This window comes from Melospiza georgiana, chromosome 33 (assembly GCF_028018845.1).
Source record: "Melospiza georgiana isolate bMelGeo1 chromosome 33, bMelGeo1.pri, whole genome shotgun sequence".
In the NCBI taxonomy this organism is placed as follows: Eukaryota; Metazoa; Chordata; class Aves; order Passeriformes; family Passerellidae; genus Melospiza; species Melospiza georgiana.
This window is the reverse complement of record NC_080462.1, coordinates 1,870,696-1,896,680: the sequence shown is the minus strand read 5'-3', so window position 1 is coordinate 1,896,680 and position 25,985 is coordinate 1,870,696. Positions and strand designations below refer to the sequence as shown.

At 60.3% G+C, this 25,985-nt stretch overlaps 2 protein-coding genes across 3 annotated transcripts; both read left to right on the top strand.

Moving 5' to 3' along the window:
* The first annotated feature begins 1,265 nt into the window (after nucleotides 1–1,265).
* USF1 (upstream transcription factor 1) lies at nucleotides 1,266–12,777 on the top strand. Of its 2 annotated transcripts, none has more exons than XM_058042847.1 (11): nucleotides 1,266–1,354; nucleotides 3,792–3,860; nucleotides 4,359–4,408; nucleotides 5,127–5,245; nucleotides 6,326–6,427; nucleotides 7,597–7,786; nucleotides 8,456–8,543; nucleotides 8,965–9,023; nucleotides 10,511–10,605; nucleotides 10,708–10,836; nucleotides 12,610–12,777. In XM_058042847.1, exons 2-11 carry the CDS (start codon nucleotides 3,853–3,855, stop codon nucleotides 12,697–12,699), a joined length of 930 nt encoding a protein of 309 aa, XP_057898830.1. In that variant the 5' UTR covers nucleotides 1,266–1,354; nucleotides 3,792–3,852; the 3' UTR covers nucleotides 12,700–12,777. The 2 variants fall into 2 exon arrangements, with proteins under 2 accessions (XP_057898830.1, XP_057898829.1); XM_058042846.1 differs by lacking the exon at nucleotides 12,610–12,777 and adding an exon at nucleotides 12,240–12,484.
* Nucleotides 12,778–14,879: 2,102 nt separating this feature from the next.
* On the top strand, nucleotides 14,880–25,735 carry F11R (F11 receptor; the record flags this gene model as incomplete). The annotated part of the gene is made up of 9 exons (XM_058042645.1): nucleotides 14,880–14,949; nucleotides 17,668–17,724; nucleotides 19,021–19,134; nucleotides 19,555–19,698; nucleotides 20,468–20,670; nucleotides 21,257–21,359; nucleotides 22,576–22,683; nucleotides 23,493–23,533; nucleotides 24,896–25,735. Coding segments are annotated over 9 exons (876 nt in total), but the record flags the coding sequence as incomplete, so codon positions are not given.
* Between the last annotated feature and the right edge of the window lie 250 nt (nucleotides 25,736–25,985).

Below are 25,985 nucleotides of genomic sequence, written 5' to 3'. Positions count from 1 at the left end.
CGCCCTCCTGGGACCCTCCCAAATCCCCCTGGGAACCCCAAAATTTCCCCCGGGGACCCCCCCAAATAGCCCTGAGACCCCCCCAAATCCCCTTGGGACCCCCTCAAATCCCCCCGGGACCCCCTGGCAGCCCTGGGGGGGGGCGAGCGCTGAGCGTGGGCAGGGCCCCCCCAGAGCAGAGTGCAAATAAATGATGATGAAGTGAGAATTAAATGATAATTAAATGAGAATAATAAAAATACCAAGGTGGGAATTCCGGCGTCAGAGATGCTGGTGGGTTGTTGGTGTTTATTTATGGATTTAATTTTATTTTATTTTAATTTTTATTTTACATTTCATTTTATATTTTAAATTTTAAATGTCATATTGAATTTTACTTTTTTATTTTTATTTTAAAATTTATTTTAAATTAATTTTTATTATTTTATTTCTTTAAAATTTTTTTTTTCAATTTTTAAAACTTTTTTCTTTTTAAATTTAGAAATATTGGGGACATTGGGGGACATTTGAGGACATTGGGACAGGGAAAAATGGGGACATTGGGATAAGGGGACATGGGGACATTGGGACAGGGAGAAATGGGGACTCTGGGATAAGAGGACATGGGGACATTTGGGGACTTTGGGACAGGGAATCGTGGGGACATTGGGACATGAGGTCATTTGGGGACATTGGCATATGGGGACATGGGGACATTTGGGGACACGGGGACAGAATGTGTGTGGGCAGCTGGACACACAGACACACAGGAACAAGAGGACAGAGGCCCACGGGGACAGGGGGACACCGAGGTGACGCTGAGGCCACACCAGGCCGGCCACAAACCCCGGCCTTTGTTTACACCGCCGCCATCTTTGCCTCAACATGGCCGCGCCCGCAGCGGCCTCACCACGGGGGCAGCCCGGGATCTCCAGGCTCATGCCCCAAACCCCTCCGGTACCGACGGGTGGGGCGGGCATCCCTCACCCTCAGCAGCGCCCGGTTCTGTCCCCACACAACCATCACGGCCCTCACCCATCTCCGCCCTCTTCCAACATGGCGCCGCCCTCACCCAAGATGGCGGCTGGGCGGCGGAAGCGCCGCGCGCCTTCGCCGTCTAAGATGGCGCCGCCGGCAGCGGCGCGCGCTAAGATGGCGCCCGGCCGTGAGGGCGGCCCTGCCCGGCGCCAAGATGGCGGCGCGGCGTTGCCGGCGCGGCGCCCCGGCCCAAGATGGCGGCGCGAAGCCGGGCCGGGGCCGCGTGATGGGGGAACTTCCGCCCGCGCCCAAGATGGCGGCGCGGCGGCGCCGTGCGCATGTGCGGGGCCCATGGCGAGACAAGGGGCCGAAGGCGCGCAGGGCCCGAGGCCGAGAGGTACCGGGGGGGGCCCGGGCGGCCCCGAGGGGCGAACCCCGCCGGTAACGGCGGCACCGCGGCCCCGGCACCGCCCCCGAGGCGGGGGGGGAGCGGCCGCGCCCGCCGGGCCCGCGGGGAGGGGCGGGGGGGGGGGCGGCGGGGGTGACCCCCCCCGAGGCGCGCGCGGCGGGGTGTCACTGTCACCCCCCGGTGCTGTCCCCTCCCCCCGCTCGGTCACCACCCCCCCCGCGTGTCGGTGTCACCGCCGTGCGTGTCGCCACCCCCCCCACCCCCCCCACTTTGTCACCGTTTCGTGTGGCCCGTCCCCACCCCCCGCTGTGGCAGTGGCGCCGTCGTTGTGGACCCCCCCACCACTTTGTCACCCTTTTTGTGTCGCCTCCCCCCCTCTGTCGTCCCCCCCTCGCCGTGCGTGTGTCCCCGTTATGTCGCTGTCACCCCTCCCTCCGTGTCACCCCCCCTTTGTGTGTCCCCACTCTGTCACTGTCACCTCCCCCCGTGTCACCCCCTTTGTGTGTCCCCACTTTGTCACCCCCTTCCTGCCCCCCCATCTCTGTTACTGTCACCCCCCCCCCCGGTTTTGTCACCTCCCCCTTTGTGCCCCCCCCAGTCACTGTCACCCCACTTCATGTCCCCCCCCCCCCCCGGTCCTTGTCCCTCTGGGTGTGTCACTGTCACCCCCCCTCATCCCTGTCCCCCATCTGTCCCCATCCTCCTCCCTCAGTGACCCCCAAATTGTCACCTCCTGGTGTCCCCCCCCATTTCCCCATCCCGGGTGGGGGGTGACAAGGGACAGCCCCTCCTCCCCCGGTGTGACACTGGGGTAGCCGTGGTGTCACTGCCACCGATCGGGGTGACACTGGGGACACCCAGGGGGAGGTTACGGCCGCCTGGGGGTGACCCCAAAGTGCCACCCTGGGTGAGCTGGTGGCTTTGGGGACAGGCTGTCTGTCTTTGGGGACACACTGTGTGGCTTTGGGGACACGCTGTGTGGCTTTGGGGACATGTTGTCACCTGAGGGAGAAGGGGGCACTGAGGGGACACCTGGAGGTGTGGCTGTGGTCACAGGTGGTGGCCGCTGCTCAGTTGTGGTGGCCCACACTGGTGGCTGTGGTCACTGTCCCATGGTGGTGGCCAGGTCCCCGTTGGTGTCAGGTCACAGTGGCCAGTGTCCCACTGTGGTGGCCACTGTCCCATGGTGGTGGCCAGTGTCTGGTCATGGTGGCCAGTGTCCTGTCCCAGTGTCCTGTCCCAGTGTCCCATCCTGGTGTCCCATCCCAGTGTCCCTTCCCAGTGTCCCATCCATGTCCCCATCCTGGTCCTGTCTCCATGTCCCAGTTCCTGTCCCCATCCCTGACCCCCTGCGACCCCATGTCCCTGCTGTGTCCCCATCCCTGTGTCCCTGTCCCCACCCTGTGTCCCTGTTCTGTCCCTGACCCCTCTGTGTCCCTGTCCCCATCCCTGTGTCCCTGTCCCCATCCTTGTCCCCATCCCTGTGTCCCTGTCCTGCCTCGGACCCCCCTGTCCCTGATCCCTCTGTGTCCCTTGTCCCTGTCCCCATGTCCCTGTCCATGAACCTGTCCCCTCATCCCTGTCCCCATCCCTGACCCCCCTTGTCCCCATGTCCCTGTCCTCGTGTCCCTGTCCCCATCCCTGTGTCTGTGTGTCCCTGTGTCCCCACATCCCTGTCCCCATATCCCCGTGTCCCTGTCCCCTTGTGTGTCTTTATCCCTGTGTCCTGGTGTCCCTGTACCCCCAGATCCCTGTGTCCCCTTGTCCCTGACCCCAGTGTCCCTCTGTCCTGATGTCCCTGTCCCCAGTGTCCCTATATCTCAGTGTCTCTGTATCCCTGTGTCCCCATACCCCAATGTCTGTGTGTCCTGCTGTCCCCGTGTCCCTGTCTCCGCTGTCCCTGTGTCCCCACATCCCTGCTGTCCCCATGTCCCCATGTCCTCCTGTCTCCCTGTCCCTGTGTCCCTGCTGTCCCCATATCCCCATGTTCCTGACCCCTCTGTCCCTGCTGTCCCCATGTCCCTGCGTCTCCCTGTCCCTGACCCCGCTGTCCCCCTGTCCTCGTGTCCCTGACCCCGCTGTCCCCATGTCCTTGTGTCCCCGAGTCCCCATATCCCCATGTCCCTGACTGCAGTGTAACTCTGTCCCCCTGTCCCTGACCCTGCTGTCCCCACGTCCTTACATCCCCATGTCCCTGACCCCTCTGTCCCCATGTCCCCCTGTCCCTGACCCCTCTGTCCCCATGTCCCCGTGTCACTGACCCTACTGTCCCTGTGTCGCTGCTGTCCCCACGTCCCCATGTTCCTGACCCCACTGTCCCTGCTGTCCCCGTGTCCCTGTGTCCCCGTGTCCCTGTCCCTGACCCCACTGTCCCTGCTGTCCCCGTGTCCCCGTGTCCCTGTCCCTGACCCCGCTGTCCCCGCAGGGCTCTGAAGGCCGTGAGGCTGCTCCGCTCCCGCCCCGCTGATGCCCGAGGGAGCTGAGCCATGAAGGGGTGAGTGGGACCCCAAAACCTGCCATGAGACCCCAAAAACCTGCTCTGGGACCCCAAAACCTGCCATGAGACCCCAAAAACCTGCTCTGGGACCCCAAAAACCTGCCATGAGACCCCAAAAACCTGCTCTGGGACCCCCAAACCTGCCATGAGACCCCAAAAACCTGCTCTGGGACCCCCAAACCTGCTCTGGGACCCCCAAACCTGCCATGAGACCCCAAAAACCTGCTCTGGGACCCCCAAACCTGCTCTGGGACTCCAAAATGGCCCCAGGACCCCCCAAATCTGACCCAGGACCCCAAAACTCCCCCAGGACCCCCAAAACTGGCTCAAGACCACCCCCAAACCTGATCTGTAACCCCAGAAAGTCCCAAGACCCCCAAAACTGCCCCCTGGATGGGACACATGAGGGGTGGGGGATTTGGGGATGTCCCAGATTTGGGATTTTGGGGGGCTCAGGGACCCCCCCTCACTGTTTTGTTCCCCCCCTGCCCCCAGGCAGCAAAAAGCAGCCGAGACCGAGGAGGGGACGGTGCAGATCCAGGAAGGTGAGGGGGGACCCCGAAATTGGGGTTTGGGGGGGTTTGGGGAGGTTTTGGGGTCTTTGGGGTGAATTGGGGAGGTTTTGGGGGGAATTTGGGAAGGTTTTGGGGAGGTTTTGTGTCCTTCCCAATGCCCCCTCACTTTGGGGTGCCCTTTCCCAGTTTGGGGTCTGTCCTCCCCAATCCTGTGTCCCCCACTCCCCAATTTGGGGTTCTCCCTCCCCAGTTTCGGGTGCCCCTTCCCCAGTTTGTGGTGTCCTCCCAGTCCCTTGTGTCCTCTCAATTTGGGGTGCCCCCTCCCCAGTTTGGATTTCCCCTCCTCAGTTTAGGGTACCCCCTCCCCAATTTGGGTGCCCTCCCAGTTTAGGATACCCCCTCCCCAGTTTGGGGTGTCCCTCCCCAGTTTTGGGTGCTTCCCCACAGTTAGGATACCCCCTCCCCAGTTTGGGGGTCCCAACCCCCCCCCACTTTGGGTTTCCCTCCCCATTTTAGGGTACCCCCTCCCCAATTTATGGTATGTCCCCCCAGTTTGGGGTGCCCCCGCAATGCCGTGTCCCCCTCCCCAGTTCGGGTGCCCTCCAGTTTGAGGTACCCCCTCCCCAGTTTGGGGTACCCCTCCCCAATTTCGTGTCCACCCAGTTTTGGGTGCTCTCCTCCCAGTTTGAGGTTCCCCTCCCCAATTTGGGGGGTCCCCCTCCCCCCCCCCACTGTGGTGTCCCCCCAGGCTCGGTGGCCACGGGCGAGGACCCCACGAGCGTGGCCATCGCCAGCATCCAATCGGCCGCCACCTTCCCCGACCCCGGCGTCAAGTATGTGTTCAGGACCGAGGGCGGCGGCACGCAGGTACGCGCTGGCACACCTGGAGTACACCTAGAGGGCACTTGGGCACACATGGGGGCACCTGGGCACGCCTGGGGGCACCTGGGATACTCCTGAGTACACCTGGGATACACCTGGGCACACCTGGGGGCACCTGGGCACACCTGGGGGCACCTGGGATACTCCTGAGTACACCTGGGATACACCTGGGCACACCTGGGATATACCTGGGCACACCTGGGATATGCCTGGAGTATACCTAGGCACACCTGGGCACACCTGGGGGACACCTGGGCACACCTGGGATATACCTGGAGTATACCTGGGCACACCTGGCATGCACCTGGGCACACCTGGGATATACCTGGGTACACCTGGGATATACCTGGGTACACCTGGGATACACCTGGGCACACCTGGGCACACCTGGGATATACCTGGGTACACCTGGGATATACCTGGGCACACCTGGGCACACCTGGGATATACCTGGGTACACCTGGGATACACCTGGGCACACCTGGGAGGCAGCTGGGGTGGTACCAGGTCATTGTGGGGGCTTTGGTTGCACACTAAGAGCAGGTGTGGCCCACCTGGAGGATGCTGTGGGGTGGCACTTGGGGTCTCTGTGTCACACCTGTGTGATGTCCCACCTGTGCCAGGTGATCCAGGTGGTGACACTGGGGGTCTCTGTGTCACACCTGTGTATGTCCCACCTGTCCCCAGGTGATGTACCAGGTGATCCAGGTGGTGACACTGGGGGTCTCTGTGTCACACCTGTGTATGTCCCACCTGTGGCAGGTGATGTACCGGGTGATCCAGGTGGTGACACTGGGGGTCTCTGTGTCACACCTGTGTATGTCCCACCTGTCCCCAGGTGATGTACCGGGTGATCCAGGTGGTGACACTGGGGGTCTCTGTGTCACACCTGTGTATGTCCCACCTGTCCCCAGGTGATGTACCGGGTGATCCAGGTGGTGACACTGGGGTTCTCTGTGTCACACCTGTGTATGTCCCACCTGTCCCCAGGTGATGTACCGGGTGATCCAGGTGGTGACACTGGGGGTCTCTGTGTCACACCTGTGTATGTCCCACCTGTGCCAGGTGATGTACCGGGTGATCCAGGTGGCTGACGGGCAGCTGGACGCGCAGACCGAGGGCACCAGCGCCATCAGCGGCTACCCGGCCACACAGTCCATGACACAGGTGCGTCACCTGGCCACGCCCACTGCCACACCCACTGTCCCCACCCCACCTGTGCCCCGCCCAGTGCACAGCCCAGGTGTGTTGTTGTGCCACGCCCACTGCCACACCCCTCTATGACACCTGTGCCCTGCCCAGTCTGTGACAGGTGCGTCGCCTGGCCACGCCCACTGCCACACCCCCTGCCATGCCCTGGGCCTCACCTGTGCCCCACCCAGGTGGTGACCCAGGTGTGCCATGGGGCAGGGTGACACCTGTGTCTTGTCCATCAGCTGTGTCCCACCTGTATCCCTCACCTGTCCCCCTGTCTCTCACCTGTGTCCCCCATCTGTCCCACCTGAGCCCCTCACCTGTCTCCCCACCTATCCCACCTGTCCCATCTGTCCCACTGGTGTCCCACCTCCCTCACCTGTGTTCCCCATGTCTCACCTGTCCCCCTGTCCCTCACCTGTCCCACCTGTGTCCCTCACCTGTGTCTCACCTGTGTCCCTCACCTGTCCCTCACCTATCTCAACTACCCCTGACCTGTCCCACCTGTCCTACCTATCCCATACCTGTCCCACCTGTGTCCCCCTTATCTCATCTGTCCCACACCTGTCCTGCCTGTATCACTCACCTGTGTCTCTCCCTTGTCCCACCTGTCCCATCTCACCTGTCCCTCTCCTGTCCCCCCCATGTCCCTCACCTGTGTCACACCTGTATCCCTCCCCTGTGTCCCTCACCTGTCCAATCTCACCTGTCCCTCACCTGTGTCCCTCACCTGTGTCACACCTGTCCCCATCTCACCTGTCCAATCTCACCTGTCCCCCCTGTCCCTCACCTGTGTCACACCTGTCCAATCTCACCTGTCCCCCCTGTCCCTCACCTGTGTCACACCTGTCCCCATCTCACCTGTCCAATCTCACCTGTCCCCCACCTGTCCCTCACCTGTCCCCCACCTGTCCCTCACCTGTCCCCCATCTGTGTCATACCTGTTTCCCTCACCTGTCCCCCACCTGTGTCCCTCACCTGTGTCACACCTGTTTCCCTCACCTGTCCCCATCTCACCTGTCCCCCACCTGTCCCTCACCTGTGTCACACCTGTCCAATCTCACCTGTCCCACCTGTCCCTCACCTGTCCCCATCTCACCTGTCCCACCTGTCCCTCACCCGTGTCCCCCTGTCCCCGGCAGGCGGTGATCCAGGGCGCGTTCACGAGCGAGGAGCAGGTGGACTCGGAGGCGGCTCCCAGCGAGACGCACTACACCTACTTCCCCGCGGCAGGTGTGGCCGACGGCGCCGCCGCCACCGCCGCCACCGCCGCCACCGCCGTGGTGACCACGCAGAGCTCCGAGGCGCTGCTGGGGCAGCCCACGCCCACAGGTGAGCGCCCGGACACCGTGGAGCTCACCTGAGCTGAAATGGGGCTCACCTGGGCGGCTCGGGGGGCACCTGGATGGGTTTGGGGCCACCTGGATGGGTTTGGGGTCATCTGGGTTGGGTTGGGACTCACCTGGATGGGTTTGGGGTCATCTGGGTTGGGTTGGGACTCACCTGGATGGGTTTGGGGGCACCTGGATGGGTTTGGGGCCATCTGGGTTGGGTTGGGACTCACCTGGATGGGTTTGGGGGCACCTGGATGGGTTTGGGGTCATCTGGGTTGGGTTGCGACTCACCTGGATGGGTTTGGGGTCATCTGGGTTGGGTTGGGACTCACCTGGATGGGTTTGGGGGCACCTGGATGGGTTTGGGGGCACCTGGATGGGTTTGGAGGTATCTGGGTTGGGTTTGGGGGCACCTGGATTGGGTTGGGACTCATCTGGGTGGATGTATTTGGCCTCTCACCTGTGGGTTTAGGTCTCACCTGTAGGGTTGAGCCTCACCTGTGGGTTTTTGGGTCTCACCTATCTGTGGGGTTTGATCTCACCTATCTGATTGGGCTCTCACCCATGGAATTGGGCTCTCACCTGTGGCGTTTTTGGGTCTCACCTGTGGGGTTTTGGTCTCTCACCTGTGGGGTTTTGGTCTCTCACCTGTGGCTCTGGGCTCCAGGGCAGTTTTTCGTGATGATGTCACCACAGGAGGTGCTCCCGGGGGGGGCCCAGCGCTCCATCGCCCCCCGCGCACACCCCTACTCCCCGTGAGTACCTGGGCACACCTGGGGCACCTGGGACACTCCCAGATACACCTGGGGCACTCCCAGATACACCTGGGACACGCTCAGATACACCTGGGACACACCCAAACACACCTGGGACACACTCAGATACACCTGGGACACACCCAAACACACCTGGGGCACACTCAGATACACCTGGGACACACCCAGATACACCTGGGACACACCCAGATACACCTGGGACACACCCAAACACACCTGGGGCACACTCGGATACATCTGGGACACACCCAAACACACCTGGGGCACACCCAGGTACACCTGGGCACACCTTGGTACACCTGGGGCACAGCTGGACACACCTGGGGCACACCTGGGTTATACCCAGACACAGCTGGGCGTACCTGTGCCACACCTGTGCCACACCTGTGCCCCTCCCCAGGAAGTCGGAGGCTCCCCGAGCCACGCGGGACGAGAAGCGCCGGGCACAGCACAACGAAGGTACCGGGACAGGGGACCCCGATCCCAAAGGGACACCCCAGTCCCCAGTGCCCCGTTCCCACTGGGAATTCCCCATCCCCAGTCCCATTCCCATTGGAAATCCCCGTGCCCAATCCCCAGTCCCATTCCCAATCCCATTCCCGTTGGGAATCTCCATTCCCGTTTCCCGTTCCCAATCCCGTTCCACCTGGGAATCCCCGTTCCCAATCCCATTCCCGTTTCCCATTCCCAATCCCATTCCCGTTGGGAATCTCCGTTCCCAATCCTCAATTGGGAATTCCTGTTCCTAATCCCCACTCCCAATTCCCCCGTTCCCAACTCTCCCAATCCCATTGGGAATCCTTGTTCCCAATCCCATTCCCATTGGAAATCCCATTCCTATTCCCTGTTCCCAATCCTGTTCCCACTGGGAATCCTGTTCCTATTCCCCATTCCCTGTCCCCAATCTCAATCCCAATCCCATTGGGAATCCTTGTTCCCATTCCCAATCCCAATCCCATTCCCCATTGGGAATCCTCATTCCCAATTCCCCCAATCCCAATCCCCAGTTGGGAATTCCCATTCCCTATCCCCATTCCCAATTCCCCCATTCCCGATTCCATTCCCCATTCCCTGTCCTGTTGGGAATCCCCATTCCCAATTCCCCCATTTCCCAATCCCATTCCCACTGGGAGTCCTGTCCCCGTTCCCAATCCCACTGGGAATCCCTGTTCCCATTCCTGTTCCCAATCCCCACTCCCAATCCCCACTCCCAATCCCCATTCCCCATTCCCAATCCCATTCCCACTGGGAATCCCGTCCCTGTTCCCAATCCCACTGGGAATCCCTGTTCCCATTCCCGTTCCCAATCCCCATTCCCAAGTCCCCATTCCCCAATCCCAATCCCCATTCCCCAATCCCTAATCCCTGTCCCCAATTCCCCCAATCCCATTCCCACTGGGAATCCCGTCCCTGTTCCCAGTCCCACTGGGAATCCCCGTTCCCATTCCCAATTCCCCCATTCCCAATTCCCCCATTCCCAATTCCCCCAATCCCAATCCCACTGGGAATCCCCGTTCCCATTCCCGTTCCCAATCCCCATTCCCAATCCCCATTCCCAATCCCAATCCCACTGGGAATCCCTGTTCTCATTCCCGTTCCCAATCCCCATTCCCAATCCCAATCCCACTGGCAATCCCCATTCCCATTCCCGTTCCCAGTCCCCGTCCCCAATTCCCCCATTCCCAATTCCCCCATTCCCAATGCCAATCCCACTGGCAATCCCCGTTCCCATTCCCGTTCCCAATGCCAATCCCACTGGGAATCCCCGTTCCCATTCCCTTTCCCAGTCCCCGTCCCCAATTCCCCCATTCCCAATTCCCCCATTCCCAATCCCAATCCCACTGGGAATCCCCGTTCCCATTCCCTTTCCCAGTCCCCGTCCCCAATTCCCCCATTCCCAGTTCCCCCATTCCCAATCCCAATCCCACTGGGAATTCCCATTTCAGTGGAGCGCCGGCGCCGGGACAAGATCAACAACTGGATCGTGCAGCTGTCCAAGATCATCCCCGACTGCTCCATGGAGAACACCAAATCCGGACAGGTCCATGCTTTGGGGGTCGTTTGGGGTTTTTTGGGTTTTTTTGGGATGATTTGGGGCGTTTTGGGGTCCCTGGGGCGCCAGCAGTGACCCCGAACCCCACAGAGCAAGGGCGGGATCCTGTCCAAGGCCTGCGACTACATCCAGGAGCTGCGGCAGAGCAACCTGCGGCTGAGCGAGGAGCTGCAGGGCCTGGACCAGCTGCAGATGGACAACGAGGTGCTGCGCCAGCAGGTCAGACTGGGAGGCACTGGGGGAAACTGGGGGGAACTGGGAATGGGGCTGGGAACACTGGGAATAGGGCTGGGGTGGGACTGGGGTTGTTGGGATCGATGGGATCAGGCCTGGAGCAGCTGCAGATGGACAAGGAGGTGCTGCGCCAGCAGGTCGGACTGGGAGCACTGGGAGGGACTGGGAATGGGGCTGGGATGGACTGGGATTGACTGGGAATGGGATTGGGGTCACTGGGATGGGATTGGGGTCATTGGGATCAGTGGGATAGGGCTGGGATTGATGGGATCAGGGCTGGACCAGTTGCAGATGGACAACGAGGTGCTGCGCCAGCAGGTCGGACTGGGAGCACTGGGAGGGACTGGTAGGAGCTGGGAATGGGATTGGGATGGACTGGGATAGACTGGGAATGGGATTGGGGTCAATGGGATCAGGGCTGGGGTCATTGGGATGGGATTGGGATCAGTGGGGTCAGGGCTGGGGTCATTGGGATCGATGGGATCAGGGCTGGAGCAGCTGCAGATGGACAACGAGGTGCTGCGCCAGCAGGTCAGACTGGGAGGCACTGGGAGGGACTGGGGGGAACTGGGAATGGGGCTGGGAGCACTGGGAATGGGATTGAGATCAATGGGACCAGGCCTGGGGTCATTGGGATGGGATTGGGATCAATGGGATCGGGGCTGGAGCAGCTGCAGATGGACAACGAGGTGCTGCGCCAGCAGGTCAGACTGGGAGGGACTGGGGGAAACTGGGGGGAACTGGGAATGGGGCTGGGAACACTGGGAATAGGGCTGGGGTGGGACTGGGGTTGTTGGGATCAATGGGATCAGGGCTGGAGCAGCTGCAGATGGACAGCAAGGTGCTGCGCCAGCAGGTCAGACTGGGAGCACTGGGAGGGACTGGGGGGAACTGGGAATGGGGCTGGGAGCACTGGGAATGGGATTGAGATCAATGGGATCAGAGCTGGGGTCATTGGGATGGGATTGGGATCAGTGGGATCAGGGCTGGGGTCATTGGGATCGATGGGATCGGGGCTGGAGCAGCTGCAGATGGACAACGAGGTGCTGCGCCAGCAGGTCAGACTGGGAGCACTGGGAGGGACTGGGAGTGGGGCTGGGATGGACTGGGATTGACTGGGAATGGGATTGGGGTCACTGGGATGGGATTGGGGTCACTGGGATCAGTGGGATAGGGCTGGGATCGATGGGATCAGGGCTGGAGCAGCTGCAGATGGACAGCGAGGTGCTGCGGCAGCAGGTCGGACTGGGAGCACTGGGAGGGACTGGGAATGCACTGGGGGATATTTTGGCGTCCAGAGGGATATTTTAGGCTCGTGGAGGATGTTTTGGGGGTGCAGGGCGATATTTTGGGGTTGTTTTGGGGTGTCTGACCCCCCCTAAATGCAGGTGGAGGAGCTGAAGAACAAGAACCTGCTGCTTTGGGTTACTGGGAGCACTGGGAGTTACTGGGAGCACTGGGAGTGCGCTGGGGGATATTTTAGGGTTCAGGGTGATATTTTGGGGTTCATGGTGATATTTTGGGGTACAGGGCGATATTTTGGGGTCACTGGGAGATGTTTTGGGGTCCCCAAACGCAGGTGGAGGAGCTGAAGAACAAGAACCTGCTGCTGCGGTGGGTTTGGGATGCTGGGGGTTACTGGGAGCACTGGGGGTTACTGGGAGCACTGGGGGATATTTTGGGATTCAGGGTGATATTTTGGGGTGCAGGGCGATATTTCGGGGTTGTTTTGGGGTGTCTGACCCCCCCTAAACGCAGGTGGAGGAGCTGAAGAACAAGAACCTGCTGCTGAGGGCGCAGCTGCGCCAGCACGGGCTGGAGATCGTCATCAAAAACGACACCCACTGACCCCCCAAAAACCCCGAAACTCACCCCAAAAATCCACCCACCCTCCCCATTCCCGCACCCCAAAAACCCCTCGGGACCTCCCCCCCCCCCGAAAAACCCCTCCCCCACCCGCGCAGCCCCTCCCCCCGCGCTCGGTTCTGCCCCTCCCCCCCCAATCATGTCACCCCCTCCCCCAAAATCCCCAAATTTCTCCCAAAAAAAACCCCAAAAAAACCCCAAATTTCGCCCCCCGCACCCCAAAATTTCACCCCCCCACGCTCTGGGCCCGGCGGGCCCCTCCCCCTCCCCCCCCACAATTTTAGGACCCCTCCCCCACCCCCACCCTAAAATTTGGGGCCCCTTTCCCCCCCCCCCAAAATGGGATTTGGGGTCGCCCCTCCCCCACCTCGGAGGGGTTTTGGGGTTTGGGGGGGGGAGGGGATTTTGGGGGGGGGTTGGGACCCTCACGCCCCCTCCCCCACCCCCCTTTTTGCCCCTCCCCCCTCCCCTTTTTGCCCCTCCCCACTCCCCGCGGGGTTTTGGGAATTTTTTTTTTTTTTTAATTCTGTCGGAATTGCAAAAAAAAAAACAACGAAAAAAAAAAACCCAAAAAGGAAAAAAAAAAATTCCAGGCTAAAAAACAAAAAAATAACAAAAAAAAAACAAAGAAAAAAAAAAAAGAAATAAAAATGGGATTTGTTTTTTTGTAGGGTCCTTTAAGGTTCTTCCCAGAGCCCATCCCCAACCTAAAGGGACCCCAAAACACCAAAAGGGACCTCAAAATCCCCTAAAAACCCCAAAGGGATCCAAAATCCCCCTAAAATCACCAAAGGGACCCCCCCAAGGGACCCCAAAACTGCACTAAAATCACCAAAGGGACCCCAAAATCCCCCTGAAAACCCCAAAGGGATTTCCCAAAAATCCCCTAAAACTCCCCAAGAGACCCCAAAATCTCCAAAGGGACCCCAAAAATGCCCTGAAACCCCATAAGGGACCCCCAAAATTGTCTGAAGCTCCCTAAGGGTCTGAACTGGGGGGGTCACTGGTCTAAACTGGGAGTGGTCCAAACTGGGTTGTCCAAACTGGTCCAAACTGGGAGCACTGGGTGATTACTGGGGGAGGGCGCTGGGAAGTCACTGGTCTGAACTTGGGGTCACTGGTTTGTACTGGGGGAGTCACAGAGGGGTCACTGGGGGGTGACTTGTCCAAACTGGGGGTCACTGGTGGTCACTGGTCTGAACTGGGACCCCTGGCAGTTGCTGGGGGTCACTGGTCCAAACTGGGTGGTCCAAACTGGTCCAGACTGGGAGCCCTGGGTGGTTACTGGAGGTCACTGGGGTTGACCATGGGGGTCACTGGTTTGTACTGGGGGAGTCACTCGAGGTCGCTGGTCCAAACTGGGAGTGGTCCAGACTGCGTAATCCAAACTGGGAGCACTGGAGGTCACTGGGTGGTCACTGGTCCCAACTGGTCCAGACTGGGAGCCCTGGGCAGTAACTGGGGAGTCACTGGAGGTCACTGGGGGTCACTGGTTTATACTGGGGGGGGGTCAGTGGTGGTCACTGGAGGTCACTGGGGGTCACTGGTCCAAACTGGGTGGTTACTGGAGGTCACTGGTCCAAACTGGGAGCTCTGGGGGGTCACTGGTCCCAACTGGTCTGTACTGGGAGCTCTGGGGGGGTCACTGGGGGTCACTGGTCCCAACTGGGTTGTCCAAACTGGTCCAAACTGGGAGCCCTGGGTGGTTCCTGGAGGTCACTGGGCAGGGCCATTGGGGTGTCACTGGTCCGAACTGGTCCAAACTGGTCCGAACTGGGAGCCCCTCCCGTCCCCTCAGCGCCCCCCAGCGGCCCAAGCCGCCCGGTCGCCATGACAACGCCAAGCCCCGCCCCCCGCGCTCTCCCATTGGCCAGAAGTTCCCAGCGCGCTCTCCCATTGGCCGCCGCTCCCCGCCCTCCCCTTTTAACCAATCAACCCACGCGGGCGGCACCCCCTCAACCAATCAGCGCGCGCCGCTTTGACCCGACACGCGGTACGACCAATGAGACCGCGGGGTGGGCGTGGTCAACGCGGCACCTGGCGGGGTGGGCGTGGCCTGGGTGTGTCGGGGGCGGGGCTTGGCGGGGCGGGCGCACCTGGAGCGGGGCGGCGGCGGCGCCATGGCGGGAGCGGAGCGGGGCCGGCACCGGGAGCGGCCCCGGGGGCACCGGGAGCACCACGGGGGACAGCCCGGGGCGGGGCTGCGGCTGCTGCTGCTGCTCGGGGGGCTCGGTGAGTGCGGGGGGGCTCCGGGAACCGGGGGGGACCGGAGGGGGGGGGGGGGGCGGGAATTGGGGAGGGGGCTCCGGGAACCGGGGGAAGGGCGGGAATTGGGGAAGGGGGAAGGGGAACCGGGGAGAGGGGGTAAAATTGGGGAGGGGGCTCCGGGAACCGGGGGGGACCGGGGGGAGTCGGGAATTGGGGAGGGGGCTCCGGGAAGTTGTGGGGGAGGGGGGTGGGAATTGGGGAAGGGGGGAGGGGGCTCCGGGAACCGGGGAGGGGAACGGGAATTGGGGAGGGGGCTCCGGGAATTGAGGCAAGAGCGGGAATTGGGGAGGGGGCTCAGGAAACGCGAGGTCCTTAACGGGGGAGGAGAACCGGGGGGGTCGGTGGGTACCGGAGAAGGCTCGGTAAAGGGGGCGGGGGTCGTTGACGGGAGCACGTGGGGGGCGGGCGGGGCAAGGCCGGTACCGGGGGAGGGGTCTGGGGTCACCCCGGGGGGGGTCAGGACCGGGCCGGGGTCACCGCAGGGGTCACGGTCCCGGTGAGGGTTGGGGGGCACCGGAGCCGCTCCCGGTACCGGAGAGGCCCCGGGGGGGTCCGGAGCGGGGCTGGGGCGGGGGGGGCCCTTCCTGTCCCTTCCTGTCCCCTCCATTGTGTGCGACAATCCCGGGATTAACCCGATCCCGCCTGGGCTGCGCCCGGCCTGAGTCGGATTGACCCAATCCTGGTTTGTTTGGACCCAAAACGATTCAGGACTGACCCAATCCTGGTTTGTTTGGACCCAAAATGAGTCGGGACTGACCCAATTCCGGTTTATTTGGACCCAAACCGGGTCGGGACTGACCCAATCCTGATTTATTTGGACCCAAAACGAGTCGGGACTGACCCAATTCTGGTTTATTTAGACCTAAAATGGGTCGAGATTAGCTCGGTCCCAAATTATTTGAACTAAAACAGGTCGGGACTAATCCAATCCGAGTTTATTTAGACCCAAAACAGGGCAGGATTCACCCAATTCTGGTTTATTTGGACACAAACCGGGTCGGGACTGACCCAATTCCGGTTTATTTGGACCCAAAATGAGTCGGGATTAACCCGATCCTGGTTTATTGAGACCCAAAACAGGTCGAGACTAACCTGATCCTCGTTTATTTAGACCAAAACTGGGTCGGGATTTACCCGTTCCGGGTTTATTTAGACCTAAAATGAGTCGGGATTAACCCGATCCCAAATGTGGTCCCGGCTCAGGTTGGGATTTTCCTGATCCCGCCTGGTTTAGACCCAAACCAGGTCGGGATTTTTCCCAATCCCATCCTTTGTTTATTCCCCAAATCCACGCAAACAGCCCCAAAATCCCCTCCTGATTCCGATATTCCCCCCCCCAACCCAATTGATCCCCCCAAACCCCAATTTTCCCCTCCCAAATCCCGATTATCCCCCCCAATCCCAATTTTCCCCCCAAAAGGTCCCGATTTCCCCCCCCAAATCCCAATTTTTTCCCCAAAAAATCCCGATTTGACCCCCCAAAATCCCGATTTCCCCCACCCCCACACTAAACCCCAATTTTTAAAAATAATCCCGTTTTTTCCCCCCTAAATCCCCATTTTTTCCCCAAAACAATTCCCGATTTTCCCGCCCGGGTTTCGCTTGGCAGCGGCCCCGGGGGTGCAAAGGTGGCACGGGCGGTGCCGATCCCGGTGCCAATCCCGGTGCCAATCCCGGTGCCAATCCTGCCTGGAATGAGTCACCCGAGCCAAACCCGGCACCGGGAATGTCCCAGCTCCGAGGGGGACACGGAGGGGACACGAAGGGGACACAAAGGGGACACGGAGGGGACACAAAGGGGACGCAGGACGGGCGTGTCCCTGCCGAGGTCGGGATTGCGACATTCCCGGCCGGTTTCCTGCGAAAGTGGGCAGGAAATGGGCAGGGACTGGGTAGAAATTGAGTAGAAACTGGGTAAAAACTGGGCAGAAAATGGGCAGAAAATGGGCAGAAATTGAGTGGAAACTGGGCAGGATCTGGGCAGAAACTGGGAAAGAACCGGGCAGAAACTGGGAAAGAACCGGGCAGAAACTGGGCAGGAAATGGGCAGAGACTGGATAAGGACTGGGCAGGAACTGGGAAAGAACTGAACAGAGACTGGGTAGAAACTGGGTAAAAACTGGGAAGAAATTGGGCAGGAGCTGGGCAGAAACTGGGGAAGAACTGGGCAGAAACTGGGGAGAAACTGGGAAAGAGCTGGGCAGGAACTGGGAAAGAGCTGGGCAGAAACTGGGGAGAAACTGGGAAAGAGCTGGGCAGAAACTGGGTAGAAAATGGGCAGGAACTGGGCAAAAATTGAGTAGAAACTGGGTAAGAATTGGGCAGAAACTGGGAAAGAACTGGGTAGAAAGTGGGAAAGGACTTGGTAGAAACTGGCTGGAAACCGGGCAGAAATGGAGTAAAAACTGGGAAAGAGGTGGGCAGAAACTGGGAAAGAACTGGGAAGGAGCTGGGCAGAAACTGGGAAAGAACTGAGCAGAAACTGGGCAGAAATGGAAGAGAAACTGGGACAGAGCAGAGCAGGAGCTGGGCAGGGCAGGAGTGGCCGGACGGGATTTTCCAGCTCCCGGTGGTGGCCGTGCCCAGTGACCTCCTGGTGGCCGTGCCCGGGGCTCCCGGTGACCTCCCGGTGGCCCTGTTGGTGCTCCCGGTGACGTCCCCTCCCCTCCGGTGTCCCCACAGCCACGCTGGCCGCAGCCCAGGTGACCTCGGAGGACCAGGAAGTGCCGGAGCACAAACGTGAGTGTCCCCACGGTGTCACCGGGAGTGTCCCCACGGTGTCACCGGGAGTGTCCCCACGGTGTCACCGGCCCGGGGATGCACCCGGGGGGGTTGGGGGTTCACTTTGGGGTCAGCCTGGTTTGGGTGGTCTCGGTTTAGGTGGTCCCAGTTTTGGGCTGATCCCAGTTTGGGTTGATCCGAGTTCAGGGTGATCCTGGGTTTGGGCTGATCTCAGTTTTGGATGGTCCCAGTTGGGGTTGATTCGGGTTCTGGCCAATCCTGGTCCCAGTCCTGGTTCTGTCCGACCCCGATTCTGTCCAGTCCTGTCTGACCTTGGCTCTCTCTGACCCTGGTTCTATCTGGTCTTGGTTCTGGTTCTGTCTGACCCCATTCGGCCCGGTCCTGCTTCTGTCTGACCCTGGTTCCAGTCCCAGTTCTGGTTCTGTTCTGCTCCAGGTTCTGACCCCGGTCCTGTTTCTGTTCTGACCCTGGTTCTGCCTGGTTCTGGTCCCAGTTCTGGTCCCAGTTCTGACCCCAGTCCCATTTCTGGTTCTGACCCTGTTCCCAGTTCTGGTCCCGGTTCTGCCCCCATTCCCGGTTCTCACCCGGTTCTGTCCGGGTGAGAACCCGGTCCGGGTTCTGACCCGTTCCCATTCCTGGTTCTGACCCTGCCCCCGGTCCCATTCCTGTTCCTGGTTCTGCCCCCATTCCTGGTTCTGCCCGGGTCTGGCCCGTTACCATTCCTGGTTCTGACCCGGTTCCCATTCCTGTTCCCATTCCCGTTCCCATTCCTGATTCTAGCCTGGTTCTAACCCCGGTTCTGACCCGTTCCCATTCCTGGTTCTGACCTGCTTCCCATTCCCGTTCCCATTCCCGGTTCTCACCCGGTTCTGTCCTGGTTCTGACCCGTTCCCGTTCCTGGTTCTGACCCTGGTCCCATTCCTGTTCCTGGCTCTGCTCCAGTTCTGGGTCCTGGTTCTGACCCCATTCCCAGTTCTGCCCATTTCTGACCTGTTCCCATTCCTCGTTCTGACCCGGTTCCCATTCCCGTTCCCATTCCTGGTTCTGACCCGGTTCTGTCCCGGTTCTGACCCGTTCCCATTCCCGGTTCTGACCCGGTTCTGTCCCGGTTCTGACCCATTCCCATTCCCGGTTCTGTCCCTGTTCTGACCCGTTCTGTCCCGGTTCTGACCCGTTCCCATTCCCGGTTCTGACCTGGTTCTGTCCCGGTTCTGACCCGTTCCCATTCCCGGTTCTGACCCGGTTCTGTCCCGGTTCTGACCCGGTTCTGTCCCGGTTCTGACCCGTTCCCAGCCGTGGAGCTGCGCTGCGCCGCGTTCCGCTCCAGCTCGGGCAGCGCCCGCATCGAGTGGAAATTCCAGAGGGGCTCATCCCTGACCCTGATCTACTACGGGGGGGAGCTCACAGGTACCAGGGGACACTGGGGACATTTGGGGACATTTGGGGACATCAGGGACAGTGGGAGGCATTGGGGGATAGTGGGGGCACTGGCGACATTGGGGACAGCGGGGACACTGGGGACATTGGGGGACAGTGGGGACATTTGGGGGACATCGGGGACATTGACAATATTGGGGACACTGAGGACAGCGGGGACATCGGGGACAATGGGGACATTGGGGGATATCAGGGACACCAGGGACATTGAGGTGCCCTGTGGGGACATCAGGGAGACCCTTAGCCTATGGGGACATTTGGGAGGGCTCAAAGCCCATGGGGACATTGGGGAGTGGGGTCTCTGCAGGGACACTGGGGGGTCCCCAAACCTGTGGGGCCATCAGGGTGTCCCCATGGTGTCCCCTCGATGTCCCATGCCGGTGTCCCCAGAGCCGTACCGGGACCGTGTCCAGTTCTCGCCCACGTCCATCCGCTTCGGCTCGGTGACGCGGGAGGACAGCGGCAAGTACATCTGCGAGGTGGTGGCAGATGGCAGCCACATCGCCAAGTCCGAGGTCAACCTCATCGTGCAGGGTGAGGCCACCCTGTCCCCAGCCACGGCCCTGTCCCCTGTCCCCTGTCCCCAGCCTTGGTTTTGTCCCTTGTCCCCAACCCCGGCCTTGTCCCCTGTCCCCAAACCTTGGCCTTGTCCCCTGTCCCCAACCCCGGCCTTGTCCTCATTCCTGGTGTTGTCCCTTGTCCTTGGCCCCATCCTTGTCCCTTGTCCCCTGTCCCCAACCCCGGCCTTGTCCCCTGTCCCCAAACCTTGCCCTTATCCCTTGTTCCCATTCCTGGTGTTGTCCCTTGTCCTTGGCCCCATCCTTGTCCCTGGCCATGTCATTGTCACCCATCCCTGGTCCCTGGCCTTGTCCCCAGCCCTGTCGTGGTCCCTGGCCTTGTCCCCTGTCACTGTCCCTGTCCCCAGGGTGACTCCGGGCAGTTCCAGTGTCCCTGTCCCATGTCACGGTGGCTCCAGGCAATGCTGTCCCTGTGCCCATGATGACTCAGGATGGTGCCATCCCTGTCCTGTGTCATGGTGACTCCAGGCTGTGTTGTCCCTGTGTCACTGTCCCTGTGCCACTGTCACTGTCCCTGTGTCACTGTCCCTGTGCCCTCAGTGCCCCCGGGGAAGCCGCTGGCACACATGCCCAGCTCTGCCACGGTGGGTGCCCAGGCCGTGTGTCCCTGTGGTCACTCTGGGCAGTGTCTCACTGTCCCTGTGTCAATGTCACTGTCCCTGTGTCACTGTCCCTGTGTCACTGTCCCTGTCCCTGTGTCACTGTCCCTGTCCCTGTGCCCGCAGTGCCCCCGGGGAAGCCGCTGGCACACGTGCCCAGCTCTGCCACGGTGGGTGCCCGCGCTGTCCTGCGCTGCTCCGAGGCCCAGGGCTCGCCCCCTCCCACCTTCCGCTGGTACAAGGATGGCACCGAGCTGCCCCAGGACCCCAAATCCAGCCCCGCCTTCCGCAACTCCTCCTACAGCCTGGACCCGCGCACGGGGGAGCTGGTCAGTGCCCGGCCTCCTGCCCCGTCCCTCTCACCTTCTCCTGCCCTTTTCCCTCTTTTCCTGCCCCTTTTCCTGTCCTTTTCCCTCTCCCTTTCACCTTTTCCTGCCCTTTTCCCTGTTTTCCTCTTTCCTCCTTTTCCTGCCCTTTTCCCTCTCCCTTTCACCTTTTTCTGCCCTTTTCCCTGTTTTTCTCCCTTTCCTCCTTTTCCTGCCTCTTTTCCCTGCTTTCCTCTTTCCTCCTTTTTCCTGTCCTTTTCCCTCTCCCTTTCACCTTTTCCTGCCCTTTTCCCTGTTTTCCTCTCCCTTTCCCTCTTTTCCTCTCCTTTTCCTGTTTTTTCCCCTCTCCTTTCCCCCTTTTCCTGTCCTTGTCCCCTTGTCCCTGTTTTCCTCTCTCTCTCTCTTTTCCCCTGTTATCCTCTAATTTTCTCCCTTTTCGTGCCCCCATTTCTCCGCTTTTTCCCCCCTATTTTCCCCCATTTCTCCCCATTTTACCACCCACGTTTCCATCCTTTTCCCCCATTTTCTCCTCTATTTTTCCCCATTTTTCCCCATTTCCCCCATTTCCCATTTCCCTGCCCCGTTGCAGGTGTTTGAGCCCGTGGGGGGCTGGGACACGGGCGATTATCACTGCGAGGCCTCCAACAACGTGGGCAGCCCCCAGAAATCCGACGTCTTCCGCATGGAGGCCAGTAAGGAGCCATCCCAATCCTCATCCTGATCCCATCCCAATCCCATCCCAATCCTTATCCTGATCCCATCCCTATTCCCAATCCCAGTCCCAATCCTGATCCCCATCCCAATCCCCATTTCGATCCTGATCCCAATCCTGATCCTGATTCCCATCCCGATCCCAATTCCAATCCTAATCCCATTCCTGATCCCAATCCCCATCCCGATCCCCAATCCCCATCCCGATCCCAGTCCTGATCCCCATCCTGATCCTGATCCCCATTCCCCATCCCAATCCTGATCCCAGTCCTTATTCCCATCCTTCTCCCCATTCCTCGTCCCAATCCCCATCACGATCCCAAACCCCATCCCCATGCCGATCCGATTCCCAATCCTAATCCCATTCCTGATCCCAATCCTATTCCTAATCCCCATCCCCAATCCCCATCCTGATCCCAATCCCCCCCAGTCCAGTGGGATCCCTCCCGATCCCATGGAATCCTCACCAATCCCGGGGGATCCCCCCAATCTCCCTGATCCCCTCAAATCCCATGGGGTCTCCCCAATCCCCCCCAATCCCATTGGATCCCCCCAATCCCTTGGGGTCTCCCCAGTCCTGTTGGATCCCCCTGATGCCATTGGATCCCTCCAGTCCCATGGATTGTCCTCAATCCCCCCGATCCCTTTGGATCTCCCCAGCCTTGTGGGGTCTCCCCGATCCCACTGGATCCCCCCCAATCTCCCTGATCCCGTTGGATCCTCCCAATCCCCCTGATGCCCTGGGGTCTGCCTGATCCTGTGGCATCCCCCCGATCCCTCCTGATCCCCCCAATCCCATTGGATCCCTCCAGTCCCCCAAATCTCATAGGATCTCCCCGATGCCATGGGATCCCTCCTGATCCCTTTGGATCCTCCCCGATTCTGTGGGATCCCCCAATCCCATGGCCATTGGATCCCTGAGATCCCGTGGAATCTCCCCGATCTCCCCAGTCCTGTGGCATCCCCCCCGATGCCGTTGGATCCCCCAATCCCATGGGATTCTCCCAGTCCCCCCAATCCTGTCGGACCCCCACGATCCTGCACGATCTCCGCAATCCCCCCAATCCTGTGGGATCCCCCTGATCCCGTTGGATCCCCGTGACACCCCCAATCCTGTGGGGTCTCCCTGATCCCGTGGGATCCCCCCGATCCCCCGGGATCCCCGGGATCCCCCGCTCCCCTGTGTGTGTCCCGCAGGCGAGGTGAACGTGGGCGGCATCGTGGCCGCCGTGGTGCTGCTGCTCCTGTTCCTGGGGCTCGCCGCCTTCGGCGTCTGGTTCGCCCACAGGCGCGGCTACTTCAGCAGTGAGAGACTGGGAGGGACTGGGATGGACTGGGAATGGACTGGGAGTGACTGGGAATAACCTGGGATGGACTGGGAGGGACTGGGAATGGACTGGGAATAACCTGGGAGGGACTGGGAGGGAATGGGAATGGATTGGGATGGATTGGGAATGGACTGGGAATAACCTGGGATGGACTGGGAGAGAATGGGAGCAACTGGGAGGGAATGGGAATGGATTGGGAGGGACTGGGAGAGACTGGGAGCAACTGGGATGGGACAGGGAGAGATTGGGAGGGACTGGGAATGGACTGGGAGAGAATAGGAGGGACTGGGATGGGGACAGGGAGAGATTGGGAGGGAATGGGAGGGACTGGGACAGACGGGGATGGGACTGGGAATGGATGGGGAGCAACTGGGAATGGACTGGGAATGGAACTAGGGTGGACTGGGAGGGACTGGGATGGACTGGGAATACACTGGGATGGGATGGGAATGGACTGGTGGGGACTGGGGTGGACTGGGAATGGACTGGGATAGACTGGGAATGTCCCCGTGTCCCTGGGGATGTCCTCAGTCTGTCCCCATGTCCCAGTAATGTCCCCGCTGTGTCCCCTCCCCTCCCTGATCCCCGTTTTTCCCTTTTTTCCAGAAAAAACAGAGTGAGTGACAGCGGAGCCACTTCCTACTCCTGGGTGACCCCACCCCCCCTTTGGTGTCACCTCAGTGTCACCTCGGTGTCCCCCTGGTGTCACCCTGGTCCCTGTGGGGACAGAGGGGACACGGGGGGGGTGGCACATCCCAAAATCCCGATTTTCCCGCAGTGCCGGAGGGAAGAAGGTGATTTACAGCCAGCCCTCGCGGCGCAGCGAGGTGAGGACATGGGGACAGTGTGGGGACACCAGGACATGCCACCGCCCTGGCGAGGACACCCCAGTGGCAGATGGACACCCTGGTGTCCCCAGTGTCCCTTGGCAGGAGGGTCCTGGGGGGTGGTGGTGGGGGGATGGTGTCGCCTGTGATGTCCCCGTGGATGTCACCATGTCCCCATTAATGTTCCTATGTCCCTATGGATGTCCCCTGTCCCCAGTGACGTCCCCGTTGATGTTCCCATGTCCCCATGGATGTCACCATGCCTGTCCCCATGTCCCCATCCCTGTCCCCATCCATGTCCCCATGCCTGTCCCCATGTCCCCATTGATGTCCCCATAGCTGTCCCCATGGCTGACTCCATCAATGTCCCCATGTCCCCATGGCTGTCCCCGTGTCCCCATCCATGTCCCTATGTCCCCATGGCTGTCCCCATGTCGCCATCAATGTCCCCATGGCTGTCCCTGTTTCCCCATTGATGTCCCCATGACTGTCCCTGTGTCCCCATTGGTGTCCCATCAATGTCCCCATGTCCCCATGGCTGTCCCCGTGTCCCCATGGATGTCCCTATGTCCCCATGCCTGTCCCCATGTCCCCATTGGTGTCCCCATTGATGCCCCATGTCCCCATGGCTGTCCCCATCCATGTTCCCATGCCTGTCCCCATGTCCCCATTGATGTCCCTATGTCCCCATGGCTGTCCCCATCTCTGTCCCCATCAATGTCCCCATGGCTGTCCCCATGTCCCCATCCATGTCCTCATCAATGTCCCCATTGATGTTCCCATGCCCCCATCAATGTCCCTATGGCTGTCCCCATGTCCCCATCAATGTCCCCATGCCTGTCCTCATGGCTGTCCCCATGTCCCCATCCCTGTCCGCATCAATGTCCCCATGGCTGTCCCCATGACCGTCCCCACTGATGTCCCTGTGTCCCCATGGCTGTCCCCATCTCTGTCCCCATCCAGATCCCCATGGCTGTCCCTGTGTCCCCATCAATGTCCCCATGGCTGTCCCCATGTCCCCATCCATGTCCCCATCAATGTCCCCATTGATGTTCCTATGCCCCCATCAATGTCCCCTGCCTGTCCTCATGGCTGTCCCCATGTCCCCATCCCTGTCCCCATCAATGTCCCCATGGCTGTCCCCATGACCGTCCCCATTGATGTCCCTGTGTCCCCATGGCTGTCCCCATGTCCCCATCAATGTCCCCATGTCCCCACGATGTTCCCATCCATGTCACCATCCATGTCCCCATGTCTCCATCCCTGTCCCCACTGATCTCCCTGTGTCCCCATGCCCGTCCCTATGTCCCCATCGATGTCCCCATCGATGTCCCCATGATGTCCCCATGTGTGTCCCCGCAGAGCGAGTTCAAGCAAACCTCCTCGTTCCTGGTGTGACGTCGTCCCCGCCGCCCCCGGACGCTTTTTCCCAATTCCCGGAATTCTGCAGGATTTTAGGAGATCCACGGGATTTTGGGAATTCTGTGGGGTTTTCAGAATTCTGTGGGGTTTTAGGAGATCCACGGGATTTTGGGAATTCTGTGGGGTTTTGGGAATTCCAGCGGGATTTTCAGAATTCCGTGGGGTTTTAGGAGATCCATGGGATTTTGGCAATTCCCGCGGGATTTTCAGAATTCTGCAGGATTTGGGAAATTTCCTGTGGGATTTTTGGGAATTCCCATAGAATTTTTGGGAATTCCTGCAGGATTTTCAGAATTCCGTGGGGTTTTAGGAGATCCATGGGATTTTGGGAGTTCCCATGGGATTTTCGGAATTCTGCAGGATTTGGGGAACTTCCATACGATTTTTGGGAATTCCCACAGGATTTTTTGGGAATTCCTGTGGGATTTTCGGGAATTCCTGCGGGATTTTAGGAGTTCCATGGGATTTTTTGGGAATTCCCGCAGGATTTTTTGGGAATTCCTGTGGGATTTTTGGGAATTCCCGCGGGATTTTCGCCGCGGTTTTTTTAAAGCCTCTCCGGTGCCTTCGCCGCTGCTGCCTCTGGAACTTGGGGGTCCCCGTGTCCCCTCTTTGTCCCCTCTTTGTGTCCCCTTTGTCCCCTCCCCTCGTTCCCCCTTTTTGTCCCCCCACCCCATTGTCCCTCCCTGTCCCCTCTCTGTCCCCGGGGGGCACTGGGGGGGGGACAGGGCTGGTGCCACCACCTGGGGACAGCGCCAGTGTCCCCCTGGTCCCAGTGTCCCCCCCAAACTGGGAGTGTTGGGGGGGTACTGGAAATAAACCTGTGTCCTTTACCTGGTCTGTGACACTGGGGACAATGTGGGGACAATGTGGGGGTGACACTGGGGACATGGGGGGGGGGGACATTGGGTGTTCCTTGGGGACACTGGGGGGGTCTGTGGGGACATTGGGGCTCTCTGGGGGACATTGAGGGGACACTGGGGACATTGGGGCTCTCTGGGGGACATTGAGGGGACACTGGGGGGATACT